The 25,196-nt window shown below is 40.4% G+C and overlaps 1 protein-coding gene across 9 annotated transcripts in view; it reads right to left on the bottom strand.

Annotated features, from left to right (window-relative positions):
• OTUD7A (OTU deubiquitinase 7A) overlaps window positions 1-25,196 on the bottom strand; it is a 260,695-nt gene that overhangs the window by 75,474 nt on the left and 160,025 nt on the right. For all 9 annotated transcript variants that reach the window (XM_050966986.1, XM_050966987.1, XM_050966982.1 and 6 more), the window contains one exon: window positions 5,442-5,624. In XM_050966986.1, coding sequence (XP_050822943.1) covers window positions 5,442-5,624 — 183 coding nt within the window. The remainder of the gene's footprint in view (window positions 1-5,441; window positions 5,625-25,196) is intronic.

The raw sequence follows: 25,196 nt of genomic DNA, 5'->3' as shown, positions 1-25,196 counted from the left end.
TAACAGCCATAAAACATAATGGAGATCCAGAGCTTGGTAGCATTAAAATAAAAGACTAGACATGGATATATGGATAATGAATATATCCACAGTTGCATCAGATAAACTTTTAAAATTATTTTAAGTTGTTGTACTTCAGCAAAAGTCAATGCTGACTGTTTGGCTTTAGTAAGAAACTCCTTAAAAGGCAGGCCCATTGTCTGGCCCGTCATTGCTCCTGGAGCCCCCAGTGCCACATGGTGGGTCCCTGCGACTGCCTGTAACCTCAGCAGCTTCCTCTGCCACCTACTTGCAACAGCTACGGCTGATCAGGGATTGATGAGAGCCTGTGTCCCACTGGCTAAGGGATTCCCCTTCTTCTGTGCTCTGGTATGCTGACACAGCACCCTCCCCCTGTTACTACCTGTTTCCCCTTCCTCCTGTGTGCTAGGTACCCTAACTCTGCACCCTCTCCCATGTGTCCCTATTGCATGCTGATCTGGAGCTGCGGCTTTCGCTCCAGTCTGCCTAGAAGAGGAAACCCACCATTTCTGTGAGCTGCTGCCGGCCTGATATAGGTGAAAGAGAGCTTCTCCTGCAGCAGGGGCGGGTGGAGATAAATACTTCTCCCCCTTCTGGTGGTCTGCTGGAAAGGCAGTACCCTCCCCCACTCCCCACACCTAATCCAGCCTTTTCCTGTTCCTCCTCCAGTCTGTACAGGTAAACTTTTCCCCTTCCTGCTGCTGGTTGCAGGGGGATTCTTTAAAGGGACAACAACACCTTTTCTTCCAACTAGCCAGACAAGCACACACTGCATAAAGTTGCAGTGAGCACATTTATAGGGTTTTCTTCACCTGTCTCTGAAACACTTGGAATGGGCCACCATCAAAAATAGGATGCTGAACTCTATGGACCTCTAGTCTGATCTGGAATGGCAATTCTTATGTTCAGTTCCTGGGTTCACCTGCAGCATGCTATAGTAGCTATTAAGAAAAAATATTCCCAAAGTTTGGTGGAACATCTTGTTTGTTAGCATATTATAGCAACAGATGTTGGAAGTTAAATCTTAACATTCTAAGCCCTGTCTTCATTGACAAGCAATTAAAAACAAATGACAAAGAACAGTATAATAATAATAATAATAATAATAATAATAAAAAAAGAAAAACAGCTCTAAAATGGACTTTTCAGTTTTAATATTGAAGCCATTAACTGTTAGGGAACATACTGCCTAGTATTTTAACAAATACTTAATATTCTTCTGACAATGCCTCTTTAATTAGTTATACAGTGTTGCAATGATAGTTCTGGGCTGCCAGTCAGTGCCTTCCTTTATCACCTGATACGTATAAATTTGTGAAGATATGTGCTGAAAAGCCACCTATTTTGCCTACGTTTATTATTGTTTTAGATGCTATGAGAGATATCTTTGGGTAGCCCAAAATCTGACTGACACACACACACACGGATTATGGACTCCAGAAAATATAATTTCTGATACACAAAAAGTACTATGGATTCCTAAATGAAAGACTCCCTAAAAGTGTACAATGCAATCTTTTTTCTTACTTTTATGTATAGCGTTTCACTGTTCAGTATTCACTGTTGCTTTGTACAATCTGAATGAACTGTATAATCAAGGGACATTTACCACAATCAGAATTCCTACTGGGTGACTTGAAAATACTGTACCTACATAGGCTGGATCATCTACGTCATCCCCCTACCAATGCAAGACTTCCCCCTACAACATATTCAGTCTAGTTTTAAATGATTAAAGCAATAGGGCTTCCACCATTTATTTTGGGAGACAATTCGATAATTATGCAGAGCCCTCTGACAGAACATTCCCCTTGACGTCCAATATAAATTTTTCTTTGTTCAGTTTCCACCCATTATTCCTGTTGATATTCCTGGGACTAGTAATTTCTCTAGGCTGCCTGGTTTTCGTGCTTGTCCAAAATTAGTAGCTTTACTGTATGCCTCCCATTATCTTAGGTGTTGTTTTCACAAATTACTATATACAATTTGAGAAGCAGACCACTTAGTGCACAGTCTATGATCATGGAGACACTGAGTGACCATGGGCAACTTATCCAACCTCTCAACCTAAGTATCCCTATTTATTTCACAGAAGTTGTGAGGATTTAGCTAGTGAGTGATTTTGGGCCAGATCTTTAGGCACCAAAAGATGCAGGTTGGTCTCTAGTGGATTTACAAAGTACTTAGGTGAATTAGGTGCCTAACTCTGATTAGAGTTGGACATCTAATCAGAGTTAGGCACCTAATTAGAATTGGACATCTAATCTGCTTAGGAGCTTTGGAAATCCCATTGGTGCCTATCTGCATCCTCAGATGTCCAAATCTTTGTAAACTTGGCCCTTAGTGGTCAGACAGTGAACATGTACAGTGCTGTAAATAAGAAACATTACTGTACCATGTGAGCATAACTCCACTTTCTGACAGGCACACACAAATCCTATTTATTTAAAATGAGATGTATGGATGCATCACACAGCATTTCTACTACCTTTCATCCTCAGAACTCAAATTACTTTGTAGATATGATATGCAGTGTTGTTGTAGCCATGTCGATATCAGCATATTACAAAGACACAGTGAGAGAGGTAATATCATTTATCAGACCAACTTCTGTTGGTGAGAGAGAAGCTTTCAAGCTTACATAGAGCTCTTCTTCAGGTCTATCATCAGTGGCAGATGCTGATGGACCTGAAGAAGAGCTCTGTGTGACTTGAAAGCTTGTCTCTCTCACCAACAGAAGTTGGTCCAAAAAAAGATATTACCTCACCCACTGTGTCTCTCTTATAAATATTAATGAATTAACATTCAGAACATCCAAAAGTTTATTATTGCTAAAGCTGGTCAAAATTTTTCTAATTTTGAAATCCAAATGACATTCTTCAGCAAGTTTTTGAATGTTGGGATGAAGTTTTTGTTTCTTTTTTCCCTACACTTTTTAGCCAGCACTATTCACTACTCCCACTTGTAAATGAAGGAACTGAAGTACAGGGCAGGTTACGTGAATTGCTCTAGGAACACACTGAGTGACAAAGTTACTGTGAGCTCTGGCTAGGGTGACCAGATGTCCCGATTTTATAGGGACAGTCCCGATTTTGGGTTTTTTTTCCTTATATAGGCTCCTATTTCCTCCATCTCCTGTCCCAATTTTTCACACTTGTTGTCTGATCACCCTAGCTCTGGCATCCAGTTTCCTTGTTTGTATCAGTAGGGCACTGCTTCTAGCAAACATGAAGTGGCCATTTCAATGTCAAACAAGTGATTTAAAAACGTTGACTTTTAGACAGTGGCCCAGGTCTTCAGCTGATGTAAAACAGGCATAATTCACTGACTTCCAGCCCTGTATGTGTAGGTTTGCTTCTTTAACTCTGATTAATCCAGCACTTTAGACTGAGTCAAAAGAAGCCCTACAATTCCCTCCTCATGCCCTTCCAAAGCCTTGTTTTGGTCAGCAGGTACCAGCTAAGGAAAGGCTGCTTCCAGAGCCCTTCAATGATGCTCCTTAAATTAGGAGTAGCAATAGCAATGCTGCCACCTTTCCCCACCCCTGCAGCCTCAGAGAGTGTGTGTGTGTGTGGAGGTATTTGCCTGAGCCAGCGGGAGAAAGAAAACCCCTTCTCCTTCCTTTAAGGATTGCTCCACTGTCCCCTTCTTTGTGGGCTTGAGGAGAGGGATAGTGCTTAATCTGTGCCAGGACTGATCCCTGACACTGCCTAGGCTTGGCAGTTCATAGCCCCAGCACCTCTGGGATTGCTGCATCAGTTCTTAAAGTAAAAAAATGCACTTGAGCTCCGTCACCTAATTGTCTGAGCTCTGGCACTTTCATTACAAATTAAGCACTGGAGAGGGGCAAGGGATGGTGGCCTCTGTGGCTGATTGGTTGGACAGAAGGTGCAATATCAGCTTATTGGCTTCCAGGTACCCAAGGGAGGGCTTGTAACACTTTGCCCTGCTCAAAGTCTCATTCTGCAATGAGAAGAAAAGCTTCCTTCTCTTTGGGATTAGAAAAGGACTGGGGCTTTTGGTCCTTGTTGTGGGCTCATGCTAGTTACCTTGTTGGGGCTGAGAAGGAATGTTTCCCTCACTGCCAGAGTGGACTGGGCAAGGTGGGATTTTTCAGTGTTCTGTTGGTAGCCCAAGGACCCAGTGGATAGGTTAGCTTGCAAAATTCAGTGTGTTGCAACTTGGCAGGCACCCAGAGCAGGTACTTGTTTAATAAAGGGTCTAGTTCACTGACGAACCAGAACTGGAAGCAGATTAGGAGAAGGTATTTCCTAGAGAAGGTGGGTAATGGGGTTGCGGCTTCTAACACCTGGTACAGTGAAGAGAGAACCATGTCTTCCCTTCCCTCTTAATCCTCATGTGGAGTGAGGGTAATAGGGTCGTAGCAACAGTGCTGCAACCAACACCCCAAAAGAAGGGTAGGGGCTGACAGCAGCCCTCCACCAAGTGGAATGGATTACAATAGGATAGTCTGCGCTGGACAGCTCAGAGTTACTTAATAAAGGCTTTTTTAAACCACATTCTTGTTGTCTTGTCTTTTTTCCTTTGGAGTCAGGGACAAATTGTTGAGAAACAAAAAAGAATTATTTTTCCTTCCAACGCTTCTCACATACATGAATGCATCACCACTGTACGACTTCTAGGGGCAAATCCTCAGCTAACAGGACTCAGGTCTAGATGGGTTTCATGACAACAAATTCCTGCCGAGTCACTAGTTACTTTTTTTTTTTTTTAAATGTGAGAAGCTGGCATACCATAGATTAACCTTTAATGTAGGCCTCAACTCTTCGGTGAATTAAGTTAGAAGAAACCTGTTACAACAGTCAGAGAGAGCAAGCAATTTGAATATGAAAAATAAATCCTAATGCTTATAATCATGTAATGGAAACCAGCTGCTATAACTGAAAATTGTTCCTTGTTTTTTTTTTCCCTTTGTTTGAAATACTAATTCAATATAATCTTTTTATGGGGGTGGAATCAAGAGACTAAGACATTTTCATGACAAAAGTTACTTCAACAGATGTCTTCTCTAGTGCCACCTTTATCATGTAATAATGATCAAGAAGTCAATGACTGAAATGATGGAACTTTCTCTGGACTCAGACACATGGGAAATTAGAAATGGGAAAAGTCTACAACTTCATCTAGCCCACTCCTCTCATAGTTAACAGCACACTGTCTCTAAAAAACCTAAATTTGAATACTTCAGTTACATCTTAAAATCTACCAAACATCGGCAAAGATAAACTGGACTGAAAAACGTGCAATACAGGGCCCAACCCATCAGTATCTCCATAAAGTTAATAACAATGACATAATTTATCTGGTGGCAGATAATTTAGTTCCTACTACCTGCATAATGTACTTTGATTATCCAAAAAGCTATTTGTCCACAAAGGCGGTCAAGTAGCTGCATTTACCTTGAGCAATGTCATCCTGTCTCTGCAGACTTGGTCGTTCAGTCTTGTTCACCTGTTGGGGTGGGTCTCTTTCCTGCTGCTTGTAGTACTTCCCTTCATTAAACACCTGTGGCAGGTTGGCTGTGTGTACCTGTCGGAGCTGCTCATAGTCACTCAGAGCAGCGGTTAAATCCCAGTTTTTGCCTGCCAAAAGGTGGAAGGTAATATTCTGTTAATTTATAGCTGTGTCTGATATGACTAACAAAACTGCCATTCATTTTAGGGACATGGCTCATATAACTAAAAATGGATATAACTCTGAATAAAACATTAGAGAACTAATAGATATTTTTCTTTTAAAATCAACAATAATTGGGGAACCAACAAACCATGTGCACTTCAGAAGATACACAAATAGATATAGTCACTTCACCAGCTGCTGAATATTGCACTCTTTTTGCTTACGTTGTCTATCTAGTTAAGGCCTGATCCTACAAATAACACTCAGCCTTCTTAGTGCAATTATTTTGTTTCCAGGATAAGACCTTTAGATCATAATCCTTAGGGGGCAACTTGTCCACAAAGTGCCTACCGTCATTTAGGGTTACTCAACCTCTCTCTTTCATTCTGTATATAAACCTATCTATTGGATCACATATGGCGCATTGTTCATTTATTCTACATACTTTACAGTCATAAAGAAAGTCACATTTAAAGGAGGTTTTTGTATATATTTTGCTGTGTATACTAGTACAATTTCTGTTGAAGGGAGTGAAAGATCACACATTGAGTGTGATTTAATTAAGAGCTAACAGTATTTATTTAAAACATCTGTTAAATTTTTGTTAACTTTAATTTCATGGATCAACTCCAATAAAAGCCATCTCTTACCCATCCTCGACTGAGTTATCATTATGAACTTTAAACTGTTTTGTCTTAATTTGATATTGTTAACTGGAACTGCTCATACATTCAAATAAATCCTCAACCATAGAGAAGAACACATCTGCCTTTTATCATTCTATTCTTTGATGTACGACTAATAAAACAATTGCAACAGTAAAATGTTAATTATAACATCACTCAGTCTTAATTGTTCAGATCTACATCAGACTTTTGTTCTCTATATTACTTTAAGGAAAGCCATTTTAAAAACACTCACTGCCCATACTATCACAAGGATAAAAAAAAATGTAAAAGATCAGGCAGCGTTTTAATTATCAAACATGCAACAAAAGCTACTTGAGCAAAACCAGTTGCTTAAACAGAAATTCTGTCTCTTCCTTTTTAAGCAACAGAGCAGAGCATACAATAAACAAACTTGATCAATCCCAAGAATAGGGTTTTATTTGTTAATTCAGATAAGAACTAGCATGCAAAACCAGCAGCATACATTACACGTGCCTTAAGATTGACTAGTTATGCAGTGTGTCTTTCACATGCCATAAGCAAAGCAAACACACTTAGATTAAGACCTAACAATGGGGAAGTATTTTTTTCTAAAACTGTCCCAATGGGGCCAAAGTGGTGTTTTTGCCACACAGATAAAAGTTTAGCACTCAACTATATTTCTTGAAATTTAAAGCACACTCAGTGTCGCTAACCCTCGCCACTGGAAAATAATGAGTCAGACAACCCCCTCTCCCCCAAATCATGAGGATTTTTTTTCAAATAAACGTGGGTTCTCTTTATTTCCCTTCCAGTTTCTGAGCCTTTACGGTGCTCTCAGGTCACATATCTTGCTGACATATCTTCAGCAGCCCAGCTGAAAAAAAATAATCCTGACATTTGAGAGTTTTCTCACGAGATCATGAGGCCGGCTTAATTTTACTTAGAAATCACGTCTCTCTTGATTAATCCGTGAGAATTGGTACGTCTGCACATTCCAAACAGCATTCTAGCCCTGCATTCCTAGCATACTCCAAACGCCTGATGAAGTTAGCAGGAGTATGGAAGGAATGCAGGATCCAGCCTATTTTCCTAATAATCTCTTCTCAAGGCCTCCGGAGGTCTGCTTTTACACTATGACAAAATCCAATCACCTTCTTTGGGAGTTTTGCCACAATAAAAGCGGAGTGTGGTCTCTGGGACTTGATTGAAGTGCACTGCATTGTAATTCTGAATTGTGTAGTTACGCTCCATCAAATGATATGGCAGATGAACGTGCTACGGCAGACTTGGAATTAAAAAAAAAAAAATCACAGAGAAGTAAGTGGTTTCTTTCTTTTCAAATCTCCTCAGTACACCTGGACATCCGCAGCAGCTTCCCACATGAGACAACCAGTCAGCAGCAAAACATGATATTTTAAAGCAGCACGGACACAGGCAAAGACCATTAGTTTAATTTTTTTTGTATTTCCTGCAGTTCCTCGACATCTGAATGCAGGCAAATCCTCAACCAAGAGTGTATGCCAAGAGGCCCTCCAGATCAATGAAGTGGTGATTCAGGATATTAGCCAGCCTGAATGGCTGGCATAGGCTTTTTCAATCATCTTTAACCAAGTATATTCTTCCCACACATCCTTCCCACATATACACCCCATGGAAGCTGTGTGACTGCACTCCCTCTTTGCGGTAACTGCAATAATGTTCCATAAACCACCCTATAGCAGTGATTGAATCGAGAAAAAAGTACTGACCATAATCAACACAATAACCTCTCTCTCCGCCTAGGCCTAAAAGAGACTTTCTTCTTTTCAATTGCCTTTTTCCTGCCAGGAAAATACAATAATAGATGTTCTACTTTCCCTGTTGCCCATGAACAAAAGCAGAAAGACAGAAGTGAGAAAAAGGAAGAAGTAGGAGGGCAGGAAATGAAACCTGGGGGCAATATAGAGCATCAGAGAGGATGTGGGAGAAAATGAGCAAGAGATGTAGAGGAAAGTGAGGTTATGTATAGTTTTGAAGGTAAGAAGCAGGATTTGAATGTAATGCAGTAAGGGGCAGGTAAATAGCAAAAAAAAACAGTGAGAAGGGTGATCTGGCTGGAACACCAGTAAAGGACTATAGCAGTAATGGACAGACAGAGGCCAGAGAAGTTACAATATCAAGACAAGAAACAAAAGATTTTTGCAATGGGGATAATAAGGAAAAAGGATCAATGTTGATGATATTAAAGAGGAACATACTATAGGGTTAATTAAGAAACCAAGCAGGGCTCATGTAGAGACAAGAGTCAGAGGACTTGTCTGCAAAGGTAAAGTTTTATCCTCATTCTCTTTGAGACTTAATCCTTATAATTTGAGAGCTAACAGCTTTTTTTCCTTCTCGCTTCACCAACGTTTAATTGTTATAAGATGACATGATGCAGATATTGATATCTGGTCTACACTGACTGCTAAGACATGACAAAGTGTTATGTTTGAAAAAGATGGTAGACAAACCTGCATGCAATTGTGATCCTGGGAGATATATGAGGCTGCTAATGGATGTAGACAAGAGATGGTGAAGAGGGAAGAATTCCATTTTGTGGAGAAACAGGGTGTAATGGTAGTGGAACATCCAGGAGATGCCTGAGACGTGGAGATGTGAGAGTGAAGAATGGAGCTTGGGGATTAGGCATTAGATTTTGAAATCATCAATATGCCGATGGTAACAGAAACCAGAGGAGCAGATAAGGCCAGGAGACTAAGGACAAAACACTGAGGGATACTAAAGGGGATGGGAGACAGATATAATTTAAGGTGGTGTTGAAGGAAGAGCAAAGAGAGGAGAAACGAGAGTGATCAGTAGTGTCAAAGGCAGTAGATATTCTTGAAATCTAAGTTCACTTTTGACTTACCTGTGAGAGAGATCATTAGTCACTTTGGTGAGGGAGAAAGATTAGAGGGGATCAAAGAGCATGTTTAGTGATTTTCCACATAAAAGTAAAGGAAGAGTTGTTGGAGAAGTAGGAGTATTAACAGTATTTTCTCCATTAGAAACACCACACTTTAGGGTATACGGTGTACTACTGTAGTTCAGATTTTGATGAATAAATGCATACTGGTTGGTGTGGACTTCAAAGCACTTTTTAAAAACTTGAAAGACGATTGTGTCATCTCAGATAAAAGAATTGCTGTTCTAACTGAGAGTATAAAAACAAACTATTTCAAATCAGTCTTCTTAGATAGTTGCCAGATGCTGCTCATGTTACTTGTTTACACCACCTATTAATCTGGTTTTTGAAATGGACTGACATCATGGAAGTCCTTTATTTAGGCTACTCTTACAAAAAGTGTTCTGACACTGAATGATGCATAGTCTTGAAGCAGTGGAGGACATTGTGCAAAGAATACAACTGTGCGGGACAAAACACTGGCACTTCAAGGTGAAAGCTGGTGTGTTATTTAACGGTAACTCTGCAAAGTCCTATCACAGTTCTATGAATAGCAGTTCATCAGATACAGCAGCACGTAAGTGTATCTTGAACATGAAGGATGTAGGGTTGTCAGCTTAAGCAACGCTCCATGAAAAAATATGCACTGAGCTTGTGACAGTTGCAGATGAGCTGTAATCATTAACACCAAGCTGCAAATAATCTAATTTTGGATTTCTGTGACACAACTGAAAATGAATGTGTCAGAATGTGCCTCAAATGGCCAAAAAGTTTTTCTAAAGCCTATAGGGGAGGAAGACCCCTTCTGTGTATCCTTGTTTCAGCAAATGAACATAAAATTTGTAAGATCAGAGAAGGGTTCTCACAATGTTAACAGAGGACTCCCTCAAAAAATGTTCTGTGCCACCCAGCAGCACACAGGACATTCCCTGGATAGAATACTCTTCTCCATCAAAAATTTCAATCAGTTCCATGCTGCATCTCACCCCTGCTTCACAATCCTATTAACACTTCTGCTATAAGCCCCTCGATGAGGAAACTGAGTCACAGACATGCATTTAGTGTTTTATTGTTTTGCATAATTGGTACTCTCCCGATTCAGCACAAAAGAACATAAAGGTGTTGGACTGTGCAAGGTACATGTGGGCTGACAGCTGCAGAACTGCTTTGTGCCCTGAGAGAAGTAAACTAACCAGAAGCTTCACACCATTAGGGGTGGAGTTCTGGAAGAGGGGGATGTTTAAGTAACAGGAAGTCCGAAGGGTCAGTGCTGCAAAAGGGGGGCTAAGCAGCTGGACAGCGGGTTCCAATACTCATAGGGGTTGCCAGATAGAAGGTCTGTGCCCTGAGGATGTGCTTAGGGCCCCTGAGATTGGGGAAAGGTCTGGACTCTGTTCAGGCTCCAGAAGCTTGAAACACCCTAGGGACCCAGAACACAAAGGCTTGGATTTCCCTCGTAGTAGTCCTAATGGGTGGCTAGGAATGGGCGCTTGCTAGGATCTGTGATAGAGCTCACATTAAAAATCGTAGGATTGTTTCAGCAAGGTCACTCTGTTCCTCCTATTGTCTCTACAGTTCCGTGAATCACAGCTTTTCTCTAAACAAATGCCAAGCAGACACGTTGCCCAAGTGCTAACAAATCTTATCCTACTTTACTGAACTCAGGCCTATTACTATTGTATGCTTTAGATTTGAAAGATAAACAATTTAAATCCATCTCTGCAATCACATTTAGTGAATCCTTTTAGTATATTAAATTTAATTAAGTTTCAGGACTTGTAAAGTTGGGTGAGAAATGAATTATCTTGGTCAAGAGAAATAATGCTATTAACTGAATACTTATTGTGAAAACACCTGCATGTGCTACGTGAGTCAGCAGGTGTAAAAGTTAACAGGACTGAAAGGTGTCTGCTATAAAACCATTGGAGAGATTACTTCAACTTTACTACCATTCCGAATGTTCAGTTATTTCTGTGGCTTTGCTTACTTAACAGTTAGAGGTCTGAATTCCCAAACAGTTCAGTAAAGATTAGGAGTCAATAGTCACTGGATTCACATACAAGTGCCCCTGGTTGCCAGGAGACAGAACTGGTGTTTGTTAGAGAGAAGTATATGGAAAAATGCAACAAATAAAGCTGAGTAAAGGATAGAAAATATACCCTCTGACAGACTTTTGGTTCTGAATTCATTAGTGTCAGGCACATAGATCAAAGGGAAAATTAAAAATAAAACCAGGTACACGTGTAGGCGAGAATTTCTCTCAAAAATAATACTGTCTGAATACAAGAACAGGAAGCTCTGTCAATCAGAGTGAAAACAAAAGGCAGAGATCAAGCAATATATAATTACACATTACAAAGGAAATCTCCTTAAAGTGGATTAGTAAAGCAAGGTAGTGTCTGAGTAGCTTACTTGTACTGTGTTAGGGAAGAGCCTGGTAGAGTACAGTATTTTATCACAATATGTAGAGATGAATAAACTGGGCAAAATAAAATCCCAACTAATGCCCAAGATTAGAACCAAGGCCAAACTAACTAAATCTTGAGGTTGGAAAAACTTTGGTTTTAAAAGAGAACTGGATAAATTCATGGAGGTTAAGTCCATTAATGGCTATTAGCCAGGATGGGTAAGGAATGGTGTCCCTGGCCTCTGTTTGTCAGAGGGTGGAGATGGATGGCAGGAGAGATCACGTGATCATTACCTGTTCGGTTCACTCCCTCTGAGGCACCTGGCTTTGGCGACTGTCAGTAGACAGGATACTGGGTTAGATGGACCATTGGTCTGACCCAGTATGGCTGTTCTTATGTTGGTTAGCTATTTTTCTAAATTCATTTAAAATTAAAAACTACATTGTGCATGTTGAGTGTGAGATCCTCTAACCTTGTTTGGAACAATTGGTCTCTTCCAGTAAGAGGGAAACTTCTAGTAGAAACCCCAAACACCTTTCCCCTATTCCCATTTGTCCGCATACTTATGTTTCCAAAGAAGGAACAAAGTTGGGCTCAGAATCTATCCCAGATGTATTTCAGGTAGGGCTGTCAATTAATCGCAGTTAACTCATGCGATTTACTCAAAAATTGTGATTAATCGCAGTTTTAATCGCACTGTTAAACAATAGAATATCAATTGAAATTTATTAAATATTTTGGATGCTTCTCTATGTTTTCATATATATTGTATTCTGTGTTGTAATTGAAATCAAAGTGTAAAAATGATAAAAGAAATAGTATTTTTCAATTCACCTCATACAAGTACTGTAGTACAATCTCTTTGTCAGGAAAGAGCAACTTACAAATGTAGAAATTTTTTGTTACATAACCACACTCAAAAACAAAACACTGTAACACGTTAAGCCTAAAAGTCCACTCAGTCCTACTTCTCGTTCAGCCAGTTGCTAAGACAAACAAGTTTGTTTACATTTGCAGGAGATAATGCTACCCTCTTCTTGTTCACAATGTCACCTGAAAGTGAGAACATGCATTTACACAGCACTTTTGTAGCTGGCATTGAAAGGCATTTGGTCACCATTCCAGAGGACATGCTTCCATGCTGATGATGCTCATTAAAAAAATATGTTAATTAAATTTGTGACTGAATTCCTTGGGGGAGAATTATATGTACCCTGTTCTGCTTTACCAGCATTCTGCCACATATTTCATGTTGTAGCAGCCTCATATGATAATGCAGAACATGTTGCTCATTTTAAGAACACTGTCACTGCAGATGTGACAAAACACAAAGAAGATACCAATATGAGATTTCTAAAGACAGCTACAGCACTTGACCCAAGGTTTAAGAATCTGAAGTGCCTTCCAAAATCTGAGAGGGATGAGGTGTAGAGGATGCTTTCAGAAGTCTTAAAAGAGCAACACTCTGATGCGGAAACTACAGAACCCAAACCACCAAAAAAGAAAATCAACCTTCTGCTAGTGGCAGCTGACTCAGATGATGAAAATAAATATGCATCAATCTACATTGCTTTGGAACGTTATCAAGCAGAACCTGGATGCATGTCCTCTGGAATGGTGGTTGAAGCATGAAGGGACATATGAATTTTTAGCGCATCTGGCACATAAATATCTTGCAATGCCGGCTAAAACAGTGCCATGAGAACACCTTTTCTCACTTTCAGGTGATATTTTAAACAAGAAGCGGGCAGCATTATCTCTTGCAAATGTAAACAACTTGTCTGTCTAAGCAATTGGCTGAACAAGCAGTAGGACTGAGTGGACTTGCAGGCTCTAAAATTTTACATTGTTTTATTTTTGAATGCAGGGTTTTTTGTTTTTTTTAACATAGTTCTACATTTGTAAGTTCAACTTTCATGATAAAGCATACAGTACTCAGTACTTGTATTAGGTGAATTGAAAAATACGATTTCTTTTGCAGTACAAATATTTGTAGTAAAAATAAATATAAAGTGAGCATTGTACACTTTGATTTCAATTACAACACAGAATAAAATCTATTTTAAAATGTAGAAAACCTCCAAGATATTTAAATAAATGGTATTCTATTATTAACAGCACGATTAATCATGCTAATTTTTTTTAATCGCACGATTAATTGCGATGAATTTTTTTAATTGCTTGACAGCCCTAATTTCAGGTGATTAAAGCTCTCTGCCCTCAGAGGCTGGGCTTATTCTTCCTTCTTCTAGGCCCCTTCTGGATCTCTCAAGGAGTGGGCTGGTGTTCAAGAATGAACTTCCCAGAAACCTGATGCCTTGGGACCAACTCAACCTGGATGGAGAGGTCTCATAGACCAACTGCTTCCTACTGCATGGGATCCACGTGAGCAATGGGTCTATATTTCCCCTAGAGGACATAGCTGGGAATATCAGAAGAGAACCTACAGCAGGTCTGCTTCAGAAGTGTTAACAACGAGGAGGGGACTGGCTCTGAAGGCCCCTTATTGTACTCGCCAGAGTCAGTGATGCCTGTGCTGGGTCCAGGTCACTCAGCCAGAAAGGAAGTAGAGGGGGAGGAGGTTCTTAGGCTTTACACTCAGCAATGGTTGCTGCTGCTGCTGCAGGCTCCAAGCACATAGGTATGATCTTCCACCTGCTGCCTTTCCAGTATCACTCCCCTCAGAAATGGGGGAAGCCACTTGCCACCAAAGATGGCTTCTCTGGTGGAATGGGGTCAAGGTGACTTCAGTGGGAATGGGGTTGAGGTGACCTCAGATGGACCTCCTTTAAAGACCCTCACCACTCCCCTTCCCCTCCAGTGAGACACTAGATAAGAGGAGTGGAGCAGGAGAAACAGATCTTGATGTTTATCCTTGGCATTTTCTGACTTTCTGAGCAGCACTAGCCATGGCAGGATCTCAAAAGGTTAAGTGTAGCTTGGGGAAAGCACCTGCAAAAGACAAATGCAGCCTTGAGACACGACTGGGAATTAGATGGCAAATTACTAAGCCAAACTGCTAGCTGAAAATGTGAAATAAAATGTTGGAATTTTCCTCAGAAAAGCTCTGCAGGAGGGAGGTTTGGGATAAGCTGCCCACCTGCCACTGTGGAAGCAGAAACAAACTGGAGGGCACTCCAGTGGGTGGGACATTCCCGTTACCAGTGACTGGCAGGGTGTGGTTCTGCTGCCAGTACAAACTGTCTGAAGTATCCATTATAACAGGTCTGTGCATTTCAGCATGAAGAAAAATGTACAGTACTTACATAATTATTTTCCCTTAGTCTGAACTAGAATAAATTGTGCTAATAGAAAAAAGTCAGAGGTTTGCCCATTTTCTATTTTAAAATACCACCACCGCTACCTTGGATTTTACATTAAATATCCCCTAATGCAGATTATTTAAAATCCAATCAAACTAAATACTGCAGATTTTAAAAAAGTTATAAACTGTGGCTGCAATCTTGGAAGAGTTCCAATGTGATCTTCTGACACAGCGTTGATTTGCCTCTAGCTCACTCTGCATTTTAATGAGCTTATCAGCTTGCAGAGGTGAAATGGGAAAGCAGTAGAGTTTTGCACTTTGATATTTAAAGCTTTGTACTTCAGCATTTAAAGCTTTGCTTTAGGGACCCTACATATCACAACCTTTTGGGGGAAAGCATACTCATTCTTCAGAAATGCAATAGGTAATCATACCTAAGCTTTTCAGTGATTACCGCTGTACCTAGGTATGTTTTCCCTTATTATTTTGAAATATAAAAATAGCCCACATATAAGGAATGTAAAATATTTATCCACTTCATTTGTCATGTATTCTTCCCCCAGAGAAATTTCCGAATTGATTGTGTTATAAGGAGAGGGGGAGAGAGACAAACGCCTAGACTTTCTAGCAGTATAGCACATAGGGTGAACAGATGTCCTGATTTTACAGGGACAGTCCTGATATTTGGGGCTTTTTCTTATATAGGCTCCTATTACCTGCGTCCCTATTTTTTGCGCTTGTTATTTGGTCAGCCTAATAGAAAGTGAGTAGCCCCATTCAAGTCAATGCAACTTCTCACATGCTTCAAAGTTAAGCACAGGCTTTGCTGGATCAGAGCCAGTGTTCAAGCTCTGGAGATGTTGCACACGAGGCTGAACACGTATATAATAAATATATTAATAATAATAATAATAATATCTAGCTCTTATATAGCACTTTTCATCCAGCTGGCAATGTATGTTGGGGGAGGACAGATGTGAAGAATGGAGGGGAACATGAGTGACAGGGGATCAGCTGCAGCAATATTTTTAGTTAGGTGTTCCCCAACCACTAAAGTAGCTCACTATGGCTATCATGGGTAATGAATTCATTACATTTTCATTTCTTAAAAGAGCTAGTATATGATTACCCAGACAAGATTGAGGACCCTTATTTTTAATTAGCAACAATAGGAATAAATGCAACTATAAAATCCCACACACAGCTTTCAAAATTCAGCCTACTCCAAAATGTTAAAGAGGGCGCTTGAAAGGTCACTAGCACTACTTGATTTAGCTGTAAACACCACACTGTAGAGGATGTAATTTGAGGGCTTGGCTACACTGGAGAGTTGCAGCGCTGGTGGTGGGTTTACAGCGCTGCAACTTAGTAACTGTCCACACCTGCAAGGCACATCCAGCGCTGCAACTCCCTGGCTGCAGCGCTGGCCGTACACCTGGTCTGCTTGAGGTGTAATGATTGCAGCGCTGGTGATGCAGCGCTGCTCGTCAAGTGTGGCCACCAAAAGCGCTGTTATTGGCCTCCAGGGTATTAGGAGGCATCCCAGAATTCCTGTCCACAACAAACTGGAAGAATGGCTGAACTCCGAGCTCTGGAGCTACTTATCTAAAAAACAAACACAGCTGCTCTTTGCTCCAGCGAGCGACGAGCGGAGGCAGGGGAATTGCTTTGGAATGTTCACAGCTGTTTGCTTGAGGAGAGAGGGGAGTCTGTGTTGAGCAGCTGCTTATGTGGTCTGAAGGCTATTTAGGAGTGCATAATTTGCATTTAGTGAATAAGAGAGGGGTAGGGGAAGGGGTCAAAACTTTTAAAATGATTGAAAGTAGGTGCTGTGTATCTTCCAGTCCTTAGAACTTGCAAGGCAGGGAGCTGAGAACAGTGTCAGCTCCAAAAATCCACTCTCTCTGTCTCCCCCACGCTCCCTGTCACACTCCACCCCACCCCCGTTTTGAAAAGCACATTGCAGCCACTTGAATGCTGAGATAGCTGCCCACAATGCCCCACTCCCAACAGCGCTGCAAATGCTGCAAATGTGGCCACACTGCAGCGCTGGTAGCTGTCAGTGTGGCCACACTGCAGCGCTTTCCCTACACAGCTGTACGAAGACAGCTGTAACTCCCAGCTCTGTACAACTGTAAGTGTAGCCATACCCTGAGATGCAGATTTGGGGAAGATCTAAGTAATACTGACTATAATGGAGGCAGATTTGTAACAACATCCATGCAGAATTTCAACAAAGGAAATTAAAAAGAAGAACAAGAAATTTCATCCTAAAACTATATAGGATGAAAGTCTATAAGAAAAGGTTACAGAGGGGTGAGAAGAAATTATTTAACAACAAATTACAGTATTATACTATCTGCATTAGTTGACTGAGTACTATTTACCACAGGGGGTAATAAAGAGACCCAATATGAATGAACATGAGGTTTCAAAAAAGCAATAAAGAAGCATATGTGAAGTGCTACACATCACATAGAGAAGACAGCTAGGAACTGATTACAGAATGAAGTTCATAAGAGTATAAACTAATACACATAGAAGCATAAAGAGAAAAAGACATCAAACAAGAGGCTAAGCCAACAGGTTTTTCAAGCCTACAAGGAACAAAAAGATCAGAGGAAGAGATTGTCATGTTGAAAAACAATCCTTATACAAAGAGAATTTTTTTTGGGGGGGGGAGGGGGACAATATAGCAAAACAAAATTGGCAAAATTTGCTTTTTAGTTTGTTCTCTAATTAGAGTTAGCACAAAAGGTAAAACTAGGGTTGCCAACTTTTGGATGAATTCCTAGAGATTTCATCATGAGACATAATCTTTAATTAAGGATTAATCTTTATTTCCTAGAGAGTCCAGAACAATCCTGGAGGTAAACCACATCCTACTTAGCATTTCACAGTTCTTTGAAAGGCATCATTCAAACTGGACAGCAATGAGTGGGGCCAATCAATCGTCCATTTTGGGAAGGGGGAGCAGGGAACGAAAGAATCTTTGTTTAAATATTTTTGTCTTTGTTTATATTTATGTATTTAATAGATGAGTGCTTAGATCCCATTTCTGCAATGAGTTCAGAGTGAGCATCCTCCTGCACAGAGCCCTCTAAAGCCAGTGGGGCTTTTCAGGGCAGAAAGATTTGCTTGCACGGAGCTCATTGCAGGACTGGGGCCGAAGAGAGCTAGAATTTAGATAATGATTATGTGAATACTGTCGCTGTAGGAAATGTTTCACATAGTCTCATGACCTAACAAAGAATTCTGGAAAAAACAAAATCACATCAAAGGCCATCATATTTGAGTCTGAGATTATATTAAAAAGATATACTCATAACCCCATCCTTTCCCTTTCCCCATCCCCACCATTGCATTAGAGTCCACAAGCTACATGCTGTTGATTTGGACCCTTAAACTCTTTGGTCCATATTTTTGTTTGTGAAAAACCCTGTTGTAAAACCTTACACTTCCAGTGTGTGTCACAATAAATCACATCAAGCTGCCAGAAATAAATCATTGCAAAAAGCAGACAAGCCCCCTCAGCTCTCCCCCTGCAATATCAGTAATGGTCTTGCTGCCAGATAAAACTCATCACAGTTCTACATCATCGCAAACATTAATTCCTGCAAAACGTATAGTAGGAACATTTCCTGTGAGAAACCAACATGTGATGTCACTCTGTATATTAAGAAATCTATTGAATGACAACTGTCCCCATAAATATCTGTAAAACCACAGCATGCTGTTAGGAGGGGAACACATTGTTCTAGCCTATTAAACTGACCCAACACTCTAAATGAGTGTACAATGTAGCTCAATAACTAATCAATAAAACAGACACAGGCATTTTGGGCAGAAAACTTTTGATTCATCTAATTCTTCCCTTTAAGAATGACAAGCCCACCTGAAAGAAGGTACAACCACAGAGATTTATGGGTCACCAGCTAGCTATCCATCCTGAATGCCTTCAGAATAATGTTTGGCAAGTCAAACAGTATAGCTTTAAAAATAATTAAATAGCTGCCCCTGGAACCTGAATGACTATAAAAGTTCTTAGGTCATCCATCACCTTAGATTTTGAGCACCTTCCTAGAATTAAAAACAAAACAATATCAATCTACTTGCCAAGCAGGTAGGAGTAAGTTATGTGATTAGACTGTTGGGTGTGCATATGCCTGCATGTATGTAAGAAGAACTGCATATGTATAAAAGGAAAGTCAAGACAAAGAATTGAATTTTACATTTTTTTCTGAACATGGCGAGTCCTACTGAGGCCTGAGAAAGTTTCATAGCCTAGGTCCAGCTGTAAGAGTTCGGTCTCCTGCACCCATGAATCTTCTTCTAAGTCACCAGCTGGATGCCAGGAGAATGTAGCTGTTATGGACAGTCACAGAGGACAAGAGGCGAACTCTCAGATAGAAAAGAACTATCCCATGAACAGTTGCTAATATTAAGGTAAGGACTGTGAACTGGACTCTGTATTCATTGCAGATCCAGTGCAGGAATGCAGTGCACCAGGATGAAGGGTCCTTGGCAATCTCTGTTGCTAAATGATGTTTTGTACCAGTTGAGGGTTTTCAGGGTGACTTCATTCCTAGGTAAAATGACTTGGCCATTGATTGATTTGACCAAAGCCTAATGCCCTCAGTAGTGGGGGATGTTACAGGAGAGAGAAGTTCTTTGGAGTTCTTCGCTCCTATCACCTTAGTCCTGCCTGTTTCCAGCCTTAGCCAGCTACTCTCCATCTAGATGCAAGGCACTGAGAAAGATAAGGCCTCGTGTTCTTTACAGATGATGTTGTAGAACTGAATGTTGTCTTTTTACTACTGGTACTGGTACTGGTACTGAGTGTCAATAGCTCTCTGAAGACCTTGTTGATGTTGATTAATATGTGAGGGAGGACTGTGCTTTGTGAGATTCTGGAACAGTTGCCCAGAACTTACCACCATTCACAAACTTAAAACAAGAAGGTACATTATGATCATTTTCTCTGAACACCAGACTATCACAGAGCATTGAATTCACCCAGTGATTCTAGTATCTAGCCCAAGAACTTTGTCTAAACTAAAGCACCTTTTAATGAAAGGCATTCAAGCTTTATTTTAAAGGTTTCAAGTGATGGAGTATTTACCACACCTTTCGTAATGCCCATGGTTAATTACCCTCACTTTTAAAATGTGTGCCAGATTTCCAGTTTGAACTTGGAAGACATTAACTCCCAGCCAGTAGAGCTTATTATGCCTTTGTCTGCTGGACTAAAGAGCCTTTAGTATCAGATATTTCCCCCATCTAAGTAAATATACACCGTGATCAAATCAACTCTTAACTTTCTCTTTGAGAAATAAAATAAATTGCACTTCTTTAGTCTCTCATTGTAGGTGATGTTTCTCAGACCTTGAATTATCCTTCTAGCTCACTGTAGGATGTGAGCAATTTCAGGGCACTTCCATTCACTCTCTACAATTTGGGATTTTTGCCCTCTGTGAGATTGTTTAGAAAAGGGAGGTTAGGCACTGGGTGGCAGTTAGTGAAATCACTAGTGTCTGTAATTGTTTCCTCCATTACATTTTTAGGGTAGGAGACAGATTCCCCTTGTGTTGATAGGAATCTGGAATATTTTCTCTTCTCTTTTATCACTTCAGGTACTATCCTGCTTTATAGCATATTTCTGCCCCTTTAGTCTTCATATTAATGCTGCTTTTGTTGAGTTGATTTAACTGGATGATGTTATGGAGCTGAGATCTGGCATTTGTGCAGAGGGTCGGACTAGATGATCACATTAGTCCCTTCTGACCCTAGAATCTATGAATCTATTATACCTTTACAATATTGTAAGAGAGACTTTGTAAACCCAATATTCCGTCCAGATGATATTTAAAATGATTATAGTAATATAGCAGGGTTATAAACAAACAAAAACTGAGAAAAAATAAATGGCCAAAAATGTCCTTTTCCACAGTAAGAGCTGTGTTGTTTCTTATGTTTATTGCTAGCACTGATAATTCTAAAAGCTATTTTACTGCATGGGAATATTTATCGAATCTAGGCATTATATGGGAAAAGATCCTAATGCCAGGACAGTATTCAGAGAAATGACAAGTATTTAGTGTCTGGCTCTCAAGGTTGTTGATAGATTATTAGTTTTCATCACTGCAAAATGCCTCTTTGTGTTCCATTGAGCCAATGCATCATTTACATCAGTATGGCAAAAAACACTTGACTCTCTTTTAAAGGATAGACAAGTCAGAAATTGCCAGTTTCTCTCCCTCTTCACTAACTAGCTGCCAATAAATAAAGCAACCCCCAAGTTCAGTTTAAATGCCATCATTTCTTCCTATTTGTATGCATATATTAACAAAAACATTCATATGTATAAGACAAGAGAGATTCTATATCAGCTGTATTCTTGGCATGACGTTTAGATGAAAAACTGAGTTAAAATCAGAGCCTGAGTTTAAAAGTAAGATTTATTTTCACTCCATGGTTTTCAAGTTAAAAAAAATCAGTTCAATATCACTACTGTTTGAAAATTCTATTAGAAGGGATTAATTGAAAGTCACTTAAATTTGCACTGGCAAGATGCAGGGGATCTTTCTGGTCCCTGTAGAACAAGGAGTTTACTTCAGTTCAGCTTCCTTCTCCCCTTGCATTGATGTCTATTAAGAGGACCACAACATGGCTGTTTGAGAGAAGAGGCTGCCTCTAGGAAGTCAAATTTTCACACTTTGGGTCACAGGACTGTTCTCAAGCTCTGGCTAGGTGTTGGGGGTTGTTTCTCTCCTTTTTATTAGTTAGGCTACCTTGTTTTTTCATTCTACTTAGACACACTGTTCTTTGAAGAAAACACCAACTAACTGCATCTGTGATGAGTTTTTGTTAGGTAATCCACTTGATTGCATGCATTTTCAGAATTAGAAATCCAGTCTCTTGGTGGATTATATTGATGGTGAACAGAACATATCTTGATTAAGCTATATACCAAGTCGCAGGTGGATAACAATTATTTTAAGCAGCTGATGAAATGTTACATGGACAGATGGCTTAGCAGAAAAGCACTGTGTCATCTGTTTTTGCAGATCAACATGCTCTTTTCATTTAAAATATATCTTTTTAAATGCTGGGGTTTTGTTTTTATTTATTTATTTTTACTGTCAGGAGAGCTCCTTCATGAATCTAAACATGGATTATGTTAATCTGCACCCAGCACTGACTGACAACAAAACACTTTCATTTAAGGAAAAAAATTACAGTCTCCTTTAAAGAGTAGCTGGTGAGGCCCCAAAAGACTCTTGTAGGTGTGCTTCGAGCTGTCATCACTACTTTAGAGTCCAAGGGATAACTTCACTACTGCTATAAATGAATGCAGCTCCAAGTGAAGCCAGTGGGGAATCTGTCCCCAAGTATGTCAATTTCATAAAGCATCCAGCTTCCACTGGATATATGGGAAGTCAGTATCATGATAATGCTCCTCATCCCAGGTCTATCGCCTCACCTTCAATGAATCAAATGCTTACTTTTTATTTGCATTTTGCTTCACAGTAACTGTGACACTGAGGCTCATTTGTCTTCAGTATTCTGTGTCAGTGGCTTGTCAGGTCTGAAATAGTCACTACACCTAACACACTGTTGTCATAATCTGTATTTAAAAAGGTGTCATGGAAAACAAATAACTCACAGATCATTAATATTCTTGTATGATATATGTACAAGATGTGTTTCAAAGAGTTATGGACACGTACTAGAATTATGTTCTTAAAATGTGTTTGACAAGCGACGCATAAGCTCAGCCTGCCCTAGACAATGGAATGTGTATTTGCTTGGCTGACCAGTCTGGTCAGACAGACAGACAATGAAGGTACATTTACACAAAAGGTAAACAAAGCCATCAAGCTAACAAGGGGTGGAGGTAACAATTCAACTATCACCAGCTGGGGAGAAATCAGCAAAAAGTCTTCACTAGACCACATGGCATCTCTTCCCAGAATTGTACAATTGTTACATGTTTTTACAGTAAGCCAACTCAGTGCTGTGTTTGAATTTAAGTGATTAACTACAACAAATTACTGTGTTTTTGTCTTTTTAAAGCAGCAATGGATTTTATTACTTCGCTGAGTGTTCTAGAAGAGGGTTGGACACATCGGGGCAGATGGTTTGGGGAAATTTGGGACTGAGGTTGTGTTGGGATCATTTGGCTAGTAGTAACTTTAGTAGATAGAGAGAGCCTGGAGCACTGGGCCTGGTGCAAGACCTGAGGCCTAAATCAGAAGCCATGAACCAAAGTGAGGTCATGTAACAAAGCAGATGCTTACAAGTTCAGAGTCTGGTACGTAAACTTGGCAAAGTTGCTGCTAGTATTGCTAAAACATAGACACTCCTAAAAAGTACTAGTCACTAGATATTTACATAAATATATTTCAAAAGCCTCGTACAGATACACCCCAATCTAGTACTAAGTAAGATGGTTGGACAAAGTAATGAATAGGGATGTTTGTCTGAGATATTAGGAATAAAATACAAAAGGAGGTAACAAACAGATGTCAAGAAACATAAGGTGGTTTATCCCAGTAGTTTGTCTCCGTCTATAAATCATAGAAGAAGATTAAGGTTGGAAGAGACCTCAGGAGGTCATCTAATCCAACCCCCTGCTCAAAGCAGGACCAACCCCAACTAAATTATCCCAGCCAGGGCTTTGTCAAGCCTGACTTTAAAAATCTCTATGGATGGAGATTCCACCACTTCCATAGATAACCCATTCCAGTGCTTCACCATCCTCGTAATGAAATAGTTTTTCCTAATATCCAATCTAGACCTCCCCCACTGCAACCTGAGACCATTGTTCCTTGTTCTGATATTTGCCACCATTGAGAACAGCCTAGCTCCATCCTCTTTGGAACCCCCCTTCAGGTAACTGAAGGCCGCTATCAAATCCCCCCTCACTTTTCTCTTCTGTAGGCTAAATAAGATCAGTTCCCTCAGCCTCTCCTCATAAGTTGTGTGCCCCAGCCCACTAATCATTTTCATTGTCCTCTGCTGGACTCTCTCCAATTTGTCCACATCCCTTCTGTAGTGGGGGTCCCAAAGCTGGACACAATACTCCAGATGTTGCCTCACCAGTGCTGAATAGAGAGGAATAATCACTTCCCTCGATCTGCTGGCAATGCTCCTACTAACGCAGACCAATATGCCGTTTGCCTTCTTGGCAGCGAGAACACACTGCTGACTCATATCCAGCTTCTCATCCACCGTAATCCCCAGTTCCTTTTCTGCAGAATTGACGCTTAGCCAGACTGTAGCAGTGCACGGGATTCTTCCTTCCTAAGTGCAGGACTCTGCACTTGTCCTTGTTGAACCTCATCAGATTTCTTTTGGCCCAATCCTCCAATTTGTCTAGGTCACTCTTGGCCCTATCACTACCCTCCAGCATATCTATTTCTTCCCCTAGTTTAGTGTCATCCGTGAACTTGTTGAGGGTGCAATACATCCCAACATCCAGATCATTAATGAAGATGCTGAACAAAACTGCCCCCAGGACCAACTCCTGGGGCACTCTGCTTGATACTGGCTGCCAACTAGACATCAAGCCGTTAATCACTACCCACTGAGCCCAACGATCTAGCCAGCTTTCTAGCCACCTCATAGTCCATTCATCCAATCCATACTTTAACTTGCTGGCAAGAATACTGTGGGAGATGTGAAAGTAGAATGAATTATATTGTGAAAATAGAAAGGATTAAAGAAATGCTGTCTGTACCTTTAAGAAAAACTGTTGGAATGCTGCAATCCAGGTGTCAGGAATACAGACATTCACATAGAACAATTGCACCATTTAAGGGCAATTGGTGAAGTATTAGCCTCAGATCCATAAAGAGTTAGTAAGGAAGTAGGATATGCATGCTGTGCCCCAGGTGAATTTTACAGTTTTGCTTTCTTTGTTCCTTTGTCTGATTCCTGCTCTTTTATCTGTATAAATAAGACTGTTTTGGCCTTGCATGGCCGCTCACATATTCTGAATGTTATTGGCAGAGCGCTGTGCTAATAAAACAGAGTGGTCTGACAAATTGTGAGTCCTGATTCTAACTTTGACAATTTGGAGGTTCTACCGAGATGGCAAACGTCTTCACTGGGGCTGTGTGATTCCTGACTGTTTTTGTGGGATGACCGTGGCAGCCGGCACCTGGGCATTTGGCCCAAGCGGTCCCCCACTAGAGCGGAAAGGCGCACAGCCACAGTGAGGTCTACACCATCGAACCTGTTGGTTCCCACTCTGTTCTGGTAGGGATCCTGGGATCTGACAT

This window comes from Gopherus flavomarginatus, chromosome 9 (genome assembly GCF_025201925.1).
Source record: "Gopherus flavomarginatus isolate rGopFla2 chromosome 9, rGopFla2.mat.asm, whole genome shotgun sequence".
NCBI classification, from domain to species: Eukaryota; Metazoa; Chordata; order Testudines; family Testudinidae; genus Gopherus; species Gopherus flavomarginatus.
This window is presented reverse-complemented; position numbering and strand designations above follow the sequence as displayed.